At 35.0% G+C, this 19049-nt stretch overlaps 1 protein-coding gene and 2 long non-coding RNA genes across 6 annotated transcripts; 2 read left to right on the top strand and 1 right to left on the bottom strand.

Annotated features, from left to right (window-relative positions):
* Positions 1 to 2287: 2287 nt before the first annotated feature.
* On the top strand, positions 2288 to 3346 carry LOC116019073. The gene is made up of 2 exons (XR_004098661.1): positions 2288 to 2589; positions 3103 to 3346. It is a non-coding gene; the product is annotated as an uncharacterized LOC116019073 (long non-coding RNA).
* A 6942-nt stretch (positions 3347 to 10288) lies between these two features.
* On the top strand, positions 10289 to 12219 carry LOC116021253. Of its 4 annotated transcripts, none has more exons than XR_004098957.1 (6): positions 10289 to 10387; positions 10482 to 10570; positions 10726 to 10765; positions 11053 to 11200; positions 11619 to 11886; positions 12097 to 12219. It is a non-coding gene; the product is annotated as an uncharacterized LOC116021253 (long non-coding RNA). The 4 variants fall into 4 exon arrangements; XR_004098955.1 differs by lacking the exon at positions 10289 to 10387 and having other exon boundaries at positions 10413 to 10570; positions 11619 to 11708; positions 11801 to 11886; XR_004098956.1 differs by lacking the exon at positions 10289 to 10387 and having other exon boundaries at positions 10413 to 10570; positions 11619 to 11708; positions 11824 to 11886.
* Positions 12220 to 13151: 932 nt separating this feature from the next.
* Positions 13152 to 18774, bottom strand: LOC116018725 (probable F-actin-capping protein subunit beta). The gene is made up of 8 exons (XM_031258694.1): positions 18577 to 18774; positions 17739 to 17809; positions 15441 to 15554; positions 15120 to 15202; positions 14971 to 15044; positions 14734 to 14853; positions 13662 to 13757; positions 13152 to 13549 (listed from the first exon to the last, which is right to left on the bottom strand). The coding sequence occupies exons 1-8, from the start codon at positions 18703 to 18705 to the stop codon at positions 13466 to 13468; spliced, it is 771 nt and encodes a 256-aa protein (XP_031114554.1). The 5' UTR covers positions 18706 to 18774; the 3' UTR covers positions 13152 to 13465.
* Positions 18775 to 19049: the final 275 nt, after the last annotated feature.

Raw genomic sequence — 19049 nt, forward strand, 5'->3', positions numbered from 1 at the left:
GGTGGTTTGGCAGAGGTTAAGTTTTAAATATTAACCGCATTAAGATATATAAAAACCCTATCCTGATTAGCATTTTGAAAAATAGTTGATGGGACCAATAAGTTATGCGAATAAATGATTTACCCAACATAAATTTTAGTTGTTTGACCAAGTCAAACAACTAAAATTAGTCAAATCATCTTTTTTTTTTAATTTTTTTTACAAATACTTACCAAATTTATTTTTCAAAAACTAGCAGCTTAGTCAGGCTCCTAAACTTTCCCTAACACATCCTCACAAGTCACAAAATGACAATGAGAAAGACTTCAAGTCAATGCAGTTTAAGTCAGGCTCCTAAACTTTCTTCGCTGCAAATTTTTTATTTAATATTTATAACTTCTTTTCGAAATTCTATTATATATACACTCTAAAATTCTATTTATTACTTTTACTTCTTAATGTGTCAAACATATATAGGCTACTTTAATCTTGTGAACCCCAAAAATATTCACAATAATAATTTAAAAGTAGAAATAGAAGTTATGAGTAAAAAATTAAAATATTTTCCATTCTTTTCCCTTCACACTAAGCTATCACACTGTGCAGACAGGCCACATTGAATAGGTCTTCAAAAATCATAAGGGAATGCTTGTCCACAACTCCAGGGTTACGTGCGAAGGCACACTATCCTAAAAGTTTCTAATATTTCTTTGTAAGTACTAGGAGTAAACAAATTAGAACTTTTGAAATACAAGAAAAATGTCAAACTTTTTAGGTTACTTTTCTAAAATGTTTACAAAGGTAACAACTTGAAATTTTTGTCTTGAAAACCATTCTTTCGTAAGTACTACAGTTACCTAGTTAAGAATAAAAACACTCATTCTTTATATGTATTGGCAATAGATGGGTTTCTCTTTTATATCCATCATCAACATCTATCCTTTTGTTCTTTTAAAACCCGAGTTATGAAGAAACTAAGGTTATTGGAAGTTTTTTTTTTTTTTTTTTTAACTTCCACAATTAGTATTCTCATAATGATTATAAAAATGTAAGTATTTAATATATAAATTATTGTGTACAACTTATGAGAAAATATTAATATATAAATGATTAAGAATTCATTATATTAATAAATATAATATTTATAACTTATGGAAAAAATATAACAATTCCCAATGACCTATCCGAAGATTTTTCCAAAACATTTTGTATCTTCATCGGAAGAATAAATCATCCGAAGAGTTGTAAACTTCCGAGAAGTTGATTTTGACTTCTCGGAATCAGGAAAATTTTCTCAAATCTTTCCGGAACATATTGCGATATCCTATTTTGCAAAGTATTTTTTATGCTTCCGGTAGACAGCCTGGATTAATATATTCAACCATTTACTATACAAATATCCAACAAGTTTTACTCAGCTTTTTAGTTTTATTTTTTAAAGAAAAATTGTAATTTTTATCCTCTAGTTATACTTGTGATACAAATTTAGGCCCCAAGTTATATGCATGACCATCTTAAACCCCTAAGTATTTGCAAAGTGGCGCGTTTAATCCCTAAAGGACAAAATCCGCCACTTTATTAAGTGACATGTAGGTGACAGAAATAGTTTTCGAGGAACTAAAGTCTGTCACTTCACGCATAATTTAGGGGTCAAATATGACCACACATATAACTTAAAGATCAAGTTTCTACCACGGGTATAAGTGTATAATTGAAGGACCAATATAATAATGCAATTTTTCCCTTCTTTATTTTTTAATAAGAAGATGCATATTAGTCTATCATTGTGTGAATTATATTATTCAAACGTTGTAATCACTAAGAAATTTTTTAATTTGTTTCTTTTATTTACGTTTTACCGGGTCTTTCTTTTAAAATATATTTCCTTAGCAGACTAAACATTTGAAAATGGAAACAAAGAAACACAAGGCCGGACTACTATATAATGACCCTCATCAGCCTCATAGCTTCATCTTCAATCAACACTTGAAGAAGTAACCAAACCACATTGATATTTGCTTCTACTCAAAGATGACTGTCACAGCAAAATCTCCATTTCTTTTATTCCTTTTGATTACATTTTTGTTCGTTTTGAACGGCACAGCTCAGCGTGGTAATCACTACTTGTTTATTATGCGTTTAATTAGTTTTATTTATTTATAGAAAAATAGTAATTTATGCCCCTCCATAATATGTCAATTATCAATTTGACTCTTTAATTATTAGTGGTGTAAATATTGCCCTTCAATTTTCAAAACAATACATATATTGCCCCAAATCTGTTATAAAACGACACTATTTTAAACCCCAGGTCCGTGACGGGAGATGCAATACATATACATACCGTTTTGAAAATTAAGGAGCAACATTTACGCCTCTAATAATTCAGGAGTCACATTGATAATTAGCATATTATGAAGGGACATAAATTACAATTTTCCATTTATTTATTTTGTTTATTATGATCGTCTTGAACAACATCCCCGTTTTGAACTCCTGACATATTTTAAGGGATAGGAGTGCATGGCCGCCGCGATCACATTGGAAGAAGAATGCTCGTGGGAGGTAATTGGCATTTCAACGATCCACCGGAGCATGATTCACCACATGGTAAGTCAACAACTAAGAGCAACCCCATTTGTATATTGATCGAATTTTGAATTTTTTGTCAGGTGGGGAAGAAAAAAAGAAAAAGTTAATAATTGAAAAGAAAAAAGAAATAGATTAAAACAAAAATTGTCAATGGTCTCTTTCACTGTGCTAGCTTCTCTTCTCCTTTTTTTTTTTTTCCTGAAATTTTTTTTTTCTTGCAGGAAGTGTTATTTTTCTCTCTTTCCTCTCTCTCTTCCATCACTTCCATGCAAGCTTTTTGTCAATAAAAACTCAAAAAAAATACAAATATTACAAATTACAAATATTATTGTATTTATGTAAATAAATAAATTTTTTTATGCATTTTAATATAAAAAAGGAGGAAATTTGTTTAGAGACCGAGGGACTAGAATTGAATTCCATCCAACCAAAAGCCTAAGCTGATATTTGGAGTGCACATTTATGTTTATATTATATTTATGCTCACAAGTAGGAACTTCTAATTCATTCCTAATTCGGTGGTATTTGCAGGGCCAGATTGCTGTTGAGCTTCGACACTGCAACAAAAGTGAAGTAAAGATGGAAGTGAAACAAAGAAATATATATATATACTCTCTAAGTATTCCAATAAGCTAGCTGTCTTTAAAGATGAATTCGGATGTAGTGTGCTCACCTGTTCTTCTTTATTATTCATAGATTTATTATATTACAGTTAATTAGTTATAGATCGTTTCAACGATGATCAAGAAAATTCTGAACTGTGAAGTTTGAAGAATAATCGCACCACAACGATAACCAAAACAATATAATGAACAACTACAAACTACGATCAAGAACCTGTATGATCACTAAAACATGTCAAATTTGAACACTACAAATCAAATAATAATTGACTAAGAAAAGAAGAATTGCAAAATCTGTAAAAAATATCAAGAGAGCAAAGAATAACGATAATGGCGCATAAGAGGGTAGAGATCTCAAAGTCATAAACCGTTTTGGAAATAAAAGTAAAAAAGTTAATAGTTCCCTTACTACTACTACAAAAGACAGCGACAAGATCCTCAATAGAAGCAGAATAGAAAGCAATGTAACTTGGTTAGTTGTTCTCAATCGAGAACTCGGTTTCAATGTGTTAAAACCACCCAGACTCTGGTGTGACAACTTTGGTGCTACTTATTTGTGTCCAAATCATGTGTTTCATTCCCAAACCAAACATGTTGAAATAGACTACCATTTTGTTCATGACAAATTAGCATTAAATGAACTACATCTGTACAAAAGACCTCTTTACCAAGGCACTCATTATAAGAAGACTTCAATACTCTAAAGGATAAGCACGCTCAATGTTCTCTCTAGAGAACCAAGAAGATGACGTATTACTGTATTTTATTAACATTGGACTTCCTTGTCCATCTAACTATATTATTATAAATTTATCTTTTATCATTTCAAAACTAACTATCAATAACTCTTCTACTTGGTACTGTCAAAGCGGGCCGGCCCGCTCCACCGCAGGCCTAATCTCTGGCGGGTTTTTGCGGGCCGGCCGGCTAGGCCCGCGGGCTAGGGTTGCACCCTAGCCCGCCCCACGCGGGTTCGCGGGCCCCGCGGGCTTTTTAATTTTTTTTTTTAATTTTTATAAATTCTTGTTGATTTCAAAGTTCAAAACAATAAATAGATTCTACAAATACAAACATTGCGAATTTGCAATCCAATTTTATAATCTAACAAAAATTAATATTAATTCAAAGTTCATAAAAAAATAAAACCTACAAATAATATTAATTTTGTGTGTTTAAAAATTCTAAAAATTACATAATATATAGAGTTTATTACCGAAATAGTCCCTCGACTATTGCGAAATTACCAATTTGGTCCTCGACAATTTTTCGTGCCAAATTTAGTCCCTCGACTTTGAAAATTTTAACCAATTATGTCCTCCGTTTATTTTACCGTTAAACATCCGTTAAATAAGGACCAAATTGGTAATTTTGCTATAGTCAAGGGACTAAATTGGTAATTTTTCAATAGTCAAGGGACCAAATTGGTAACTAATTTTTCACTGAAATGGTCCCTTGACTATTGAAAAATTACCAATTTGGTCCCTTGACTATAGCAAAATTACCAATTTGGTCCCGATTTAACGGATGTTTAACGGTAAAATAAACGGAGGACCAAATTGGTTAAAATTTTCAAAGTCGGGGGACTAAATTGGGCACGAAAAATTGTCGAGGACCAAATTGGTAATTTCGCAATAGTCGAGGGACCATTTCGGTAATAAGCTCTAATATATATATATATATATATATATATATATATATATATGTTACACAGCAAGGCAGTACGCTGCCTTGCTGTGTAGCATATATGTATTTTTTTTTTAATTAGGGGCTTGGCCCGCGGGCTGGCCCGCAGCCCGTGCGGGTTAGCGCACGCGGGCTGCAGGCCTTAGCGGGCCATGCCCGTTAGGCCCGCAATTTCGCGGGCTAACTTTCTTGTGGCCCTAACCCGTCCCATCGCTGGGCGGGTGCGGGCCAGCCCGCGGGTTTCGACCCATTTTGACAGTCCTACTTCTACTCTTATGAATACCTCTTTTGCTGAATTTTGTAAATTAAATTGATTAATACAAAATTTTTTGCCAAAATTATTGTTCTCATCCCCATCACTCTATGGACAGTTGGACACAATCCCAATTCCTCCGCTACTAATTTGAATTAATTTGTATCAAACAAAACAGGGAAAACACCAATTATACTCTCAATATAATTATGGAAGTCAAGAAACGTAATGTATTGTGGAACTGTGGAAGTCTAGATTAATTAAAATACAGTATGCACAGCAATCAACCTTCTTCGTAGAATAAGAGCAATCACAATCCTGTAATTTTTAAGATAAATTAAAAATAACCAACATGGTTGGCGTGGTGGTTCAGCACCTTGTCTCTTAAGTATGAGGTTGGGGGTTCAATCCTCACCCATGTGAATGGAGCAAATCATTTGACCAGTTGTTGGCTAGAGGGATACCTTGGGCAAAAACCCAAAAAAAAAAAAAGATAAATTCAAAATATTCACTGTGGAAACAAAAACTATTAATTAAGTAACCAATTTTCTTCTTTTTCTTCCCATTCATCTATTAATTAAGGAAATAAATTTATGATGAATTTCCCGTCAACCATGATGTAGTGATAAGACACACTACAAGAAAATAACAATATATTTATATATTTTAGAACGAAAAAATGGCTACAAATAAAATATTTACAAATTTTAGTATTTTATCGATGAAAACAATAATTACTTACGAATTCTTTCATAGATAAATTAATAATTAATTTTTTTAGTGAGTTTTTGAGGTTCCTATCATTCTCCTCTAGAAAATACTTGATGGAGATATAATTTTTTGTTCTTTAGGCGAGGAGGTTTGCTGTCTTGAGTAATTAGGTGTTTGTTCCATGTATCCTATCTTGTTTGAATAAATCAGACGAAGAGTTATGCCTTATGGAAGAAGAGGATGGGTACAACAGGACAATATGGTACGTAGATAGTGGATGCTCAAGACACATGACATGAAACAAGTCGGAATTGAGCAATTTCAAAGAGAAGAATGGTCCTAAAGTTGTATTTGGTGGGAATTCCAGCGAACAAACCATAGGCGTAGGAAATGTCACAAAGAATGGTCTAACCATTCAAGAAGTATCATTCGTTGAAGGACTAAGATTCAATCTTCTAAGCACAAGTCAATTTTGTGACAAAGGATACAAGGTGTAATTCTCAAAAGATATATGTCACGTTATTTTAGAAAAGGATCATGAAATTGTATTGACTACAAGGAGAAGGAAGAACATGTACGTAGTTGCATTGGATTCAGTGAAGCCGAACACTTACTTGCTTGCTAAAAGCAAAAATGACCTAAGTTAGGAACAAGGTTGCAAAAATCGCTAGGCGCCCCCTAGGCGCCTGGGGGGCGCCTAGCGCCTAGGTCGCCTAGGCGCCGATTAATCGGCGCCTAGGTTTTTTTCTTTTTTTTTTCTTTTTTTTTTTTAATTTAAAAAAAAATTAAAAAAATATTTTAAGTGTTAATAATTGTAAAGTGTTTAATATTGTAAGTCTTTACTCTTTACACTTTAATAGTTATATATTTAATACTTATTAAGTTATTAGTTATTATTTATTAATTATTAGTGCAGTACTTATTAGTTTAATTTAATTATTACTTATTATTTTATTAAGTTATTACTTATTATTAGAATATTAGAGTATTAGTTAATACATTATAACATTATTAATTTAAATGTTTCAGATTTATAATTTTTTTAATTTAAAAAAAAAAAAAAAACCAGCCGGCCGGCCTAGGCGGCCTAGTCGGCCGGTGGCCTAGGCGGCCTAGGCGCCGCCTAATCGGCCGGCTAGGCGCCCGACCGCGGAGGAGGCCGGTTTCGGCCTTCCTCGATGCGGCCGGGCGCCGCCTAGCGCCTAGGCGCCGATTTTCGCCTAGGCGCGATTTTTGCAACACTGGTTAGGAATGACACCACAGACTCAATCATCTCAACTTTAAGGCCATCAATAAGCTTGCAAGAAAAGAATTGGTAGAGGGACTACCAAATGTGACTTATGAAAAATACAAGATTTGCCAAGCCTGTCAAAAAGGGAAACAAATCAAGTCCTTGTTTAAGTAAAAAACCATTGACACCAATTCAAGACCCTTGAGTCTTCTTCATATGGATCTATTTGGACCCGTTGATCTAGTAAGCTTAAGTGGAAGGAAATATACCCTTGTACGTGGTAGTAGATGACTACACTAGGTATACCTGGACATCATTCTTGAGAAAGAAGAATGAAACTGAGAAGATTCTGCCTGATTTGCTACGAAGACTTCAGACGGAGAAAGGGCTAAACATTGTCAAAATTCGGTCTGATCAAGGAACTGAGTTCGTGAATAAAGTGATACATGAATTTTGTGGACAAAATGGTATTCTCCATCAACTATCGGCAGCAAGGACTCCTCAGCAAAATGGAATTGTTGAACGAAGAAATAGAACACTTAAAGAAGCAGCAAGATCAATGATTGCTTTCTCAGGTTTGCCTAAAAGGTTTTGGGCCGAAGCCATCAATACAGCTTGCTATACCCAAAATAGATCTCTAATTCATAAAGTTCATGGGATCACACCCTATGAGCTGTGGAAAGGCAAGAAACCTGTTGTGAGATACTTTCACATCTTTGGTTGCAAATGTTTCATTCACAACAATGGGAAGACACATCTTAAAGCCTTTGATGAATGAGCAGATGAAGGTCTATTCATGGGATACTTAGATATAAGCAAGGCATTCAGAGTACTAAATAAGCGAACCATGGTCATAGAGGAATCTATTCATGTAGTCTTTGACGAATCATCATCGAGTCATGATGTTGATAAGTTAAAAACTAATATGGACTCTCCAAGATAACTTATCTTCTTGAATACCAATGGACTCTCCAAGAACTTCAAGTATGTGTTAATCGTCTGAGTAATAAAATTGATCAGTTGGTCGATGCTAATGATGCCAACAAGGGGGAAAAGAGCGAGGACAAACACCATGGTCATGTTTCAGGAAGTGGTGAGCGAACCAGAGAAGAATTCTTGGCTCTTAAGCCTGCCCCTTCTCCCTGACCATCACCAAAACAAACACAAGGACAATCCTCCAAAGGTCCAGCAGCCAAAAAGCCGAAGGGACAGACCACACGAGGACGCGATGGACAGCTATGAACCTATGTCCCTTATGAAGAAGGAAGTGGAAAATGGTTCAAAGACTGCAACATTCCACCCTTCTGGAAGGACAAAAAGCCAAGGGACAGAGTTGCGTTTGTAAGGAACCAAAATTAACGAATCTTTGAGAAAAAGAAGAAAGATGAAAATCTTTGAAGATTTCGTGCAAAAGTTGGAAAGTGAAAACAATATACAGATCAATGATGAAGATGATTTTAAGTTGAAAGGCATCATACAGATCATGTCCGCAACTCGCCAAAGCTTCCTTGATGGGATGACTGCACCCGAGTTGATCAAATGGTTGAAAAGGCGACTCATCAAAGCAAAGACTCTTGGAGAAGACACTCAGAACTACCTTATGCTTAAAATAAACAACAAGTACTCGTATAAGATTGAAGGCTTGAATGTCATTGAAGCTAGGAAAGTAATCAACGACATGCTCGATTTATGGGATGCCGAAGAATTGAAAAGGCAGAACAGAAAGAAGACTAGCGAATACAAGGAGAAAATATGATTTTCAGTCTTCTTTATTTTTTTGAATTTCTCTATCTTGTAATTTTTTCCTTCTATGATAAATGAAAGACAAAATTTTTGGGGTTTATGCGTGTGTGTGTTCTATCTAGTTTTTATAACTCCTCGTTTTATACAATGTTAAGCTCTACTATTTTTCTATGTTAATAAAAATACATTTTTGGATACAAGTAGCCAAATGGATTGAGTATAGGTGTTGACATCATCAAAAAGGGGGAAATTGTTAGGAACCTCAAGTCATTGATTTTGATGATACCAAAGACTAGAGGAGACCGTCCAATCCTTTGTTTTGTCTTTTGTTTTTCAGAAGGACGAATACTTGTCTAGAACTCGTCTTAGATGAGCCCATAAAAATCAAGAGTAACTCTTAGTCATTCCAAGCAGTAATCAAGGTCAATGATTCGAGCCGAAGACTTGAAGACCAAAGACATGTAGATTGAAGACACGAAGACTGTAGGAGTATAAGGCCGAATACTGGAAGGGCCGAACTCTTGAAGACCGAATAATCAAAGATGATTAATTCGTGGAGATAATAAGAGAATGATAAGGTCAATCATTCTCATGAGTACCCAAGGCACTAGGACTTAAATGACATTCTCTAATATTTGTCTTGTCTATAGCCTTGAGGTTGGGTATGATCTGAATGTCAAACGGATCATAGGTGATGATCCCAATGAGCATTAAATGACATAACCTTTTGTGTAAGACAAAAGACAAATTGTCTTCACACTAAAGTAGACAAACAGCTAGAAACTACTGACATTCCCAAAAGGTCTTATTTTACCCAGCAGATATTACACACTGGATAAAAAGGTTTTGAATTTCAAGTTTCACACCTATAAATACCCTTGGTTCTTCCCATTTGGACAAGGTTGGCATACATACGCGAAAAGCAATAGTAAGCAATTTTTCAGTGTGCAAAATATTCAAAAGCTCATAATCTCAATCCAGCTTACAAAAGAGATCTTGTGAAGTTCAAGTGATAAATCAAGAAGCTCAAACACAAGACTCTCACGTTGGAGAAACACTTCAACCATTCCAACCATTCTCTACTTTGGTGAAGTAGAAAGAGGCGGAGTAGACTTTGAAGAAGTTGAAAAACCTAGTGAGACGTGACTGCCGGGCTTGGTGATCAAAGGAGCACGTTGAGGAGAATATATTGTACTATTAAGGAGACAATAGTGCAATCCTTCACAAGTTGTGAAGAAGAGTGGAGTAGGCTTAGTTAACAGCCGAACCACTATAAAATCTCTCTCACTCTCTCTTTTACTTTCACGTACTGCATACCACCAAACCTAATTTTTCATAAAGCAAAACTTGTGCAAAGTGAACTTAAAATCTCTTGAAGCTTTAAGTTATCCGGTGCGTTTTATCTTTGATCAAGTTCAACCTTTTCAAGGGTTCGTTCTTAAAAGAAAAGTTTTTAAAATTTCCTTGTGAGTCTATTCAACCCCCCACCCCTCTTTCTAGACTCACATCATATCAACCAGGACCAACAAGCTCTGATATTTGTTGTTGTTGTTTTGGTGCAATCAGTTGAATGTATTTGTCTAATTCCTTTGGTTTTTATATTTTTGCTGTATATTCGAGCGGAATGCTTCAATAAGCTGATAATTGTTGCAGTGTTTCTTCATAGATTACGGACTTAGGGCTTTTGCGCAAGTTTATTTCATGCTTACATAATCTCTAGCCCCTGTGGATGAAATCGAAATTTAGTTTTGTGAGGTAAGTTTGCTGCAGTTACATTTGATTATATTAGATCTTTGTCTATAATTGTTGTATGAATACAACAGATCTGTATCTAATCAATTTTGCAGGCATTAGTATGCTGTCAAAGGAAATTATTATCCAATTTTAACTGCTTTATTTTTATTTTACAGAAGAAAAAGTATACTTCAAAAAATGAACCTGAGCTGAATGGTAAGATTCTACATGTCTACTGCATATTTATATATGCAAGAGAGCTCTCTCTTCTCCTATTTTCAATCCCTTTTCTTATTTCATTAGTTTCAATTGGTTACTTTGCCAGTGTGTTCTGTTAACATCCATTTTTATTAAAAAAAAAAAAAATTTGCTTGTAGTAATATATATGCTGGTTTAAAATAACTTCTCTGCTCTTATTGATTGTTTATGTCTATGCCTTAGTAAAAATGTATCGTTAACACCTATATATTCAATGGCTTGTAGTAATAGTCTTTAAATTTCAGGGGTCGCAATGCTAAAACTGCTCTGTTTGATGGTATTGAGGAAGGTGGCATTAGGGCTTCATTATCATACTCTTCTCATGAGATTGATGAACATGAGAATGAAAAAGCACTTGAAGGACTGCAAGATAGAGTCAATCTACTGAAAAGAGTAAGTTTTTCTTTCTTTATTTGTCAAAAAAGAATATGTTTTACTTTCTCAAAAGCCTCTAATGTGAGTCTAGCAAAAAAGGCAACATACGAACAGAATCTTAATTAACTAGAACCATGGACAAATTCAAGATGGTGTGCTAAATTAACTTGTTTCAGTCTTATTTTCCTCACTTGGTGTGTATACCTGTATACACTGAATGTCTATCTGTTTGTTTGCTTAAGGTATTCTCACTATTGTTTGCTTAATTTTTGTTTTTATTTATTGTTTTAATATGATAGTTTTTATTTATTGCATTTTGTAGCGGATTTGCATTTTTGTACTAGTGTATATGTGTGTGTATATCTCTTGACATGGCCAATTTCTGCAGTACATGAAAAACAATACTAAATAAATATATACATATTTATGTTGATAGGTTAGTTGAGATGCTGGATGGTTACCCGAAGAAAGAAAATGAAATTGATAGGATGAAGAAAGAAAATGAGAGCATGTAGATTGAGCTCAGGTATATATATTTGTTTGTATAGTCCACTATATTATGATATGTTTATTGATTTTTTGTTGGATTTAATTGTGCATTACTTGCCTTTAGAGCAGTCTGTTAACTGTACCAGCTGCAGGAAAATTATTGAAACAGTCTCCTACTAGTTGAAGATTGTCAACATGTCAATTCAGTTGCCAGTGTGAGTTTCTTGTTTGCCCATTCATTTACCTAAAAAATTTTAGCATGTTGTGTTTAATTTTAAGTTCATCTCTGTTTTCATAGTCTTTTTTGTGTTCTAATACTGTGATCTTTTGGTGCTATGTACTTTGAACTATTAAGTCAAGAGTTGCTACCTTTATTTTGACTCTACTAGTATCTGAAACTTATTATTTTTTGTGATTGTTTGCAGCTTGGAGATTGAATCAGAAGTTAAATTCTAGAATGCTTTAAGTTAAATTCCAGAATGTTTTAAATTTTCAATTGTATATTCATGAATGAATTATCTTCATAAACTATTCCAAAATGTTTTAAATTTGTTGTATATACTTGCAAAAAAATATATATATATATGTATATATATATATATATATACATATATATATTCATTTCACTAGGGGATTATCTGTAGTGAAATGAATTTTTTTTATTTGTTGCTTCCAATTTTCCGACCACCAAAGTGGTCGGAATTTCTGACCATCGGTGATCGAAAATCCAGATTCGTCGGTTGTTCTGCTGGTCTTTTTTTCCCGACGACTTTAGGAAGTGGTTGAAATTTACGACCAAATTAAGGCCATTTCCGACCACTTTCAAGTATTAAAATACACATGTAGTAGTAGGCAAAATGTTAATAGAGTTTAATAGTTTTGTTACTCTAGTATTTAAAACTGTAACTTTTTTGAAGAGTTGGATGTATATTGCAACAATAAAAAGTTATAGACCAAAACAGCTTGCAAGAAATAATTGAGACTAAAATTACAACTTTTTTTCCTTTATTTAATTTTATTCCAATTTTAATTTACTACCAAACAAATAGAGTTTTTCTACTTAAACCTAACCAATGAGGTACCTCAAATGGCAAGTGAACTCTCTTTGTGGGAAAAAATTTTAGAAAAACCTGAGTTTGATTTTCACAAGTGACGATTCCCCCGAACCATTCCCCCCGAACCAGCACTAGTAACCTGTCAATGATATCCATTTATTGTCCGGAGCGAATAACTCAGCCTTTTAACCTATGGCTTGTTAAAAGAAGAAAAATACTCCGTAGTAACTTCATCCAGTAACCACTTTTAGCTAGCAGCTGTAGGCTTTCCCGTAATAGAAGAAAAATAGTAGGGAGTATATCACTGAAGAGAGAGAGAAGATGTATCAAATCATCCACCATTTATCGTTGAGGAAGCTCACTATCCTTCTCAATATGATTCTAAATCCTTATTCGTGATTATTCAAATATTCTTCCTAACTCCATCCCAACAAAATTTGAAATATATTTGTAGCGAACAACAAAAGTTTGAACCAATATATTCAATCTTTCAATTCTTACTCAAAAACTAGCATATCCAAGAAACTCACAAATTATAAAAGGTAGATTGCTGTTCAACAACATATAAATGGATAGGATTCAAGTACTCTTGTGGCGCCGGGCCTGAATTCATAATTGGAAGAACAAGAATAAATTCCTTCACTGTAGATGCACAACCCCTTCAATATGAATAGCAGAACAAACAAATCTGGAAATGTATTTTTATTAATACCGATCAATGGAGATGGCATAGATATCTTTAGCTCGAAGGCAGTTTCATTTGCACCGGTTCAGATGGAGGGCGTAAAATACAGACCATTTCCTTTGTCTTTCCAAAATAAACCTGCAAGTTTCAGGATCTATGTTAAATATGTTATATCCAAAAGGAAAGGTCGTGATCAGTCGACGGTAGGAATATGAAAACATTTTGCACAATGGCATTCAAGTAATATTACCTGATCGAGGGAGTTCCTAAGTTTGCCCTCCATTTCCTCAATCATCCTTCCCATGTTGCATAAATGACCCTCCGAGAGAGGGAGTTGCATATTCATCTATCAGATATAGGGAACATTAATTACAAAAGTGGCACCAATTACTAGTCAATAAGTTCAAGTGAATAGCAGGATCGGAACAGAAAAATTCCAAGGAATTCAACCACGTAAGCCATCCACATTACTACTGAATTGTTAATATGAGTGAACATGCATAATGGACAGATTTAGGTCTATTTTCTTTTTCTAGTAACTCAAAGGTTGGTCAAGTTGAACTTGTGATCTTAATTCTAGGAAGCCACACCTTGACAAGTAGGTTCAGCCACGAGCCATCAACAAATTAGCATAGTCATTTGTGGGGCAAGTAAAAGTGAACTATAATGCAAGAATAATAGCCAAAAGTATTCTTCATAAACAAAAGTGAGCACTATAATTACAGGTATGGTTAACCTTAAAGAGGAAATGACTGTACAGATTTTACTAATTGGGGTTCATTTTGAATTGTTTTCAAAGCTATTATCAATTCCCAAGTTCAAGGGAATGTACCAGTGAACTCAAGGTCCTGAGACCATCCAGAATACATTTAATCATTTATCTAGGAGTGGAAAATTTTAAAAATTAAGGTTAAAATGTTGAGTATGAGTGGCCATATGAAGTCATTTATATAATCATATGTGGCATATCAGTGAGGAAAATTCTTTAAAATGGGGTTATTTCATGACGGCAATGACAATTAAACAGGAAACAAAGTACTAGAGAAGACAGGAAACGTGAGAAAATTCTCCTACAGTTCCTTCCACCTTCTCCTTAGAATGAACTAATGAAGAAAAGCACTCCATAGTGAGACTCAAAAAATAGCACCAAAAATAATACCACATATACTCACTATTTGTGCCAAATGGAATTTGTAATAGCATTGCCATTCTAACAAGACCTTGATAATAATTCAATTACATCACATGAGCAATTTGTTAAATTATATTTCCTTCTGATAAAGACTTCGAATGCACAACTCTAGAAACATTAACTGCAATACCTGTCTTCTTATCGATCCTGTCAAATTGAAGGTGCCTGAGGACTCATTATTTGTGGTCAAAGATAGCATCACAGTACTAGTCAGGCAGTAGTGTGCTGTCCCTTCTTCCTCTGGACCAACCTAAAACAATTAATCAGAATCAAATATGATGATTTTTTATAAACTTAGTTATCTAGGAAAAGGTGAAGAAAGAGACCTTTCTTCTTGCTTTTATTAATGTCATAGTCCAAGCATTACCTGGATAACATGTATAGCATCCCAGGCTCCTTCCTGCAGATATCCTCTTCTACCATGTGCAGATTTTGAGCCATCTATATCACCAAAAGCAATCACAGTATAGATCCAATAAAGAACAAAACAAATATTATTTAGTGGCAGGTGTCTACCTTTCTTTATTAAGAAGCAGGCAATGAAGCCTTCAGTTTCATCTTCCCACATGTAAACGGATGAAATGCCACCTTCATAATACCTAAGAATAATTTGGTCAATGAAGCTGTTATCCAATACATAAAATAAATACAGCCAGTAACTCATTCCAAATTTAAGTAATCATGTTATCCAGAAGAAGAAAAGAGATGTCTCCAGCCTGGTCACGATAAAAAGTGATGTCATGAGGCTGAAGAGAACTAGCCAATAAAAAGTTATATCAATCACAAAATCACAACAAATGACAAATGACAAAGGACGAGGTAAGTAAAGGACCTCACTGGTCACGATAAACAGCAAAGACTTCATTTGCTTCAATTTCAAGTTTCCTCAACTCTGCAGATGGATAAGCTCCATCTTCTAGTGGTGGATGATACGTATTTGACAAAGGCGACCTGCCACAGTGAAAATCATAATAAAAGGAAACATAGAATGACTTTCTAATGACAATAAACAACACAATAAAGAAGACAATCTCAAATAACAGCAAAGAAACAATATACTCAATATTAGTACCACTCCTGGAACTTTGTCTACACGACTACACCCCAGAGGCGTAACATTTTACAAATTAGTGCTTGCTTGGCTTGCAACTAATTGCCACTTATCTACTCCAGGAAGTCATAAGCTGAGCCAAACAATGTTTTTTCAAAGTTCTTTGGGAGTAGACAAGAGGTTATTTGTCTGTTCTTTTGAGAAGAACCAACCTGAGGCCTTTTTGAAAAGCTCTTTTTGGAGAAACATGGACCATTTAATGTAAATTTTATATTCCAGAATTGGTATATTATTCATTGCAAATAATTACAAAGAAATATAATTTCTTTTTGTAAGCTATTTCTAAAATAGACTTTTTTCCCTCTTATAGAGCAAAACAAGCATGTAGCACAGAGATAAGAAACTTTCTCTATAATAAACTTCATATATTAAGATGCCACACACAGGCAATGTTTTAAAAGGCTAAGGCATGCCTTGAGGCGTTTTGTATTTTGAGGCGAGGCGTAAGCCTCAAATATATATATATATATATATAATAGGAGAATGGTTATAGTCTGTAGCTTGATTAACCTACAAATGAAAGCCACTAATCACACTACCAGCATAATATTAAAAACATTTTTTTTAGAAAAGGCTAGGTGTCACACACCCACACTCTATATGCAGTACACCCATATTATTTATATATATATACACACCAAGGTTGTCTAGGCGGACTTTCTAGGTGACATGCCGTGGACTGCCTAGTCGACTAGTCGACTAGGCGGCTGCCTAGGCGATGAATAATATATATATATAAATAAAGTAATTAGTATTTAGTATTAAATATGCAATAATTTAAACATTAAAAGCAACACATCAATTGTTCAAATGTCAAATATAAAATATCCAATGTTTCAAGTTTTCAACTTGCAACTTTCAAACTCTCAAATCTAAGTCTCAACATAAAAAAAGATATTTCTTGAGAATTTGAAACAATAAAGAAAGAATAGAGAAAGAAGAAAAAAAAGAAAGAGGGCAGAAAGAAAGAAAGAAGAAAGAAAGAAGAAAAGAAAAAACGTAATCCCTTATCAGGCAGAAAGAAAGAAAGAAAGAAAGAAAGAAAGAAAGAAAGAAGAAAGAAGGAAAGAAAGAAGAAAGAAAGAAGAAGGAAGAATCAGTCGCACAGCAGAAGAAATAAAGAAGAAAGAAGAAGGCCTCAGCGGCGGTCGTCGGCTAGGCGGTGATGGTCGTCGGCGGTCGTGGCTACGCAGTGGTGGTCGCCGACAGTTGTAGCGGTGGTGGCGGTCGTCGGCTACGGCAGTGGTGGTGGCGACCGTAGAGAAGAAATGGGAGCAGTAGGTTCTTGTGCCGATTTGCGACAGTGAGAGGCAGTCAAACAGTAGGGTTAGAATTTATTTTTTTTAAATACAATACCCGGGTCGAACCGGATTAAAGCCGGGTCGACGCCGGGTTAGGCGTCACTAGGCGACGCCTAGTCGACGCCCAGCTCGCCTCGCCAAAACTAGGCGAGGTGAGCCCACTAGGCGTGTGGGCTCGAGCGCCCAGACGCCTAGACAACACTAATACACACACAGAGGACGCTGGAGGTCGCCGTAGCCTTGACGTCGCAGCTGCTTTAGGTCGCCGTCGCAAGAGTTGAGTCTCGTCCCACTTCGCAAGTCAAAGTGTGACTCGCCTCAAAAAAACGCCTCAGAAAGCCTTGAGGCGTATATGAAGCGTACGCCTCATACGGCTGAGGCGTAAGCCTCTAATTCAGCCGAAGAGGCGTAAGCCTCAGTGCGTACCTGCTAAGCCTCACTCTGAGGCGAGCCTCAAGGCGGGCCTCAAAAAAGCCTTTTTAAACCTTGCACACAGGTAAACTGGACAGCAAATCTAGTCATAGAAGAATAATATAGCAGTGGATTGTCAGTCAGTACTAGTACCAGCTTACTAAGTCATTTTCTGATGGCAGTAATTGTAAATGTATTGAACATTTCCACCACATGATATAGGGAGAACAAATCTAGTCCACATGATAGTTCTAGCTCCTAATAACACCAATACAGAAATAGTAATAACTGAGACATGAAATAAAGCAGTACCTATAGGAGTCCGCATCTCTGTTATATTCGCACAATATGAATTCCTTTCCCGTTTCCAGATCAACCATAACCTGATAAATGCAAATTAAAAACATCATGGAACTTATCCAACAAGAGAAGATTACTAGCATTAATTTCATATGCTCCAAAACAAATCATGAGATATGGCAGAAAAAGGGTTGAAGACTTAAAGAACCACAATTCAAAGTGAAAGAAATGTCTGCAAATGTGTTTAATGCTACTCGTACCAAATATTTTCACACTAAATCTTGTACCATATAAAATAACTTATAGTGTTATTGGCCAATGTACAATTAGCCAATGAATATGAAAGATAAGTACATGAGTCACAAGTGCCCTCAAATATTGTAATAACACAATAGTTGGTACATCATTTTCCTACATACACTCTTTTTCATCAACCCTCCTTATCCAAAGAGCCATGCCAGTTTCTCAGTAGCTAACATCAATACAAAACAAAAGGTCAGCAAAAGGGAATTCTACAATAACTATGGCAGACTATTGCTCTGTGCTACACTAAAAACCCTAAATTTAACTACAGTGATGACAATAAATATAGCAAATCCAAATTTACCATAATTACAAAAGTATAAAACAAAATATCAGTAAATTGAGCTAAATCGCCTAAAAACCTAGCAATTTTTCAAGAGAATTTGTTTAAAGTGACGCTAAAATCTCATTCAAGATATCATATTAACGGAATGAAATTCCTTCTGTCAACATCAATAGATCAATCAAATGAAAGAATAAGAAAATTAGTGAAGCATCTATAGACGTGTAAACGCATACGAAGATTTCTATCAAAAGAGAACGATACCTGGAGAGGCTGATCGACCTGAGAGAGGAGATCTGATGAGTGGTCCGGCAAGAGGCTGAGCAAAGCAGAGAGAGCCGTCTCCATGCGCTTAGGCGGCATTCTTCTCATCAATCCCAGCGCTGCCTCCATTCTTCTTTCTTCACTCTCCCTCCAACTCGGAGCAGAACAGATCTTTGTATATGTCTGTGATGGTGTGTATGTAATACACATATTTTCATCGTACTCTAATAAAGTATTAATAATAGAATATTCAATCAATTGTACATAAAGGCGTAATTGTTACTCCGTATTTTTTTTTTTAGAATAAGAGTTTTTTTTTTTTTTTTTTTTTGAAGATAAAAGGAACATTTATTAAGCTTCACATAACAAAGGGTTTACAATGAAAGGGGAGGAACGGATGTCCACACCCTGCGAATAGACAAAGAAAGGGATTTCCAGGCAAGTAAATGGGCAATCTTATTCGCTGAACGCTT

This window comes from Ipomoea triloba, chromosome 5 (assembly GCF_003576645.1).
Source record: "Ipomoea triloba cultivar NCNSP0323 chromosome 5, ASM357664v1".
Lineage (NCBI taxonomy): Eukaryota > Viridiplantae > Streptophyta > Magnoliopsida > Solanales > Convolvulaceae > Ipomoea > Ipomoea triloba.

Bases quoted from the DNA above. Each gene is read 5' to 3' on its own strand.
- LOC116018725 (XM_031258694.1), bottom strand. From the start codon at position 18,705: ATGGAGGCAGCGCTGGGATTGATGAGAAGAATGCCGCCTAAGCGCATG. The intron at 15,045-15,119 runs GTAGACACCTGC...TTGGTGATATAG, and splicing joins CTGCTTCTTAATAAAGAAAG to ATGGCTCAAAATCTGCACAT. The intron at 13,550-13,661 runs GTAATATTACTT...TGAAACTTGCAG, and splicing joins TTAGGAACTCCCTCGATCAG to GTTTATTTTGGAAAGACAAA.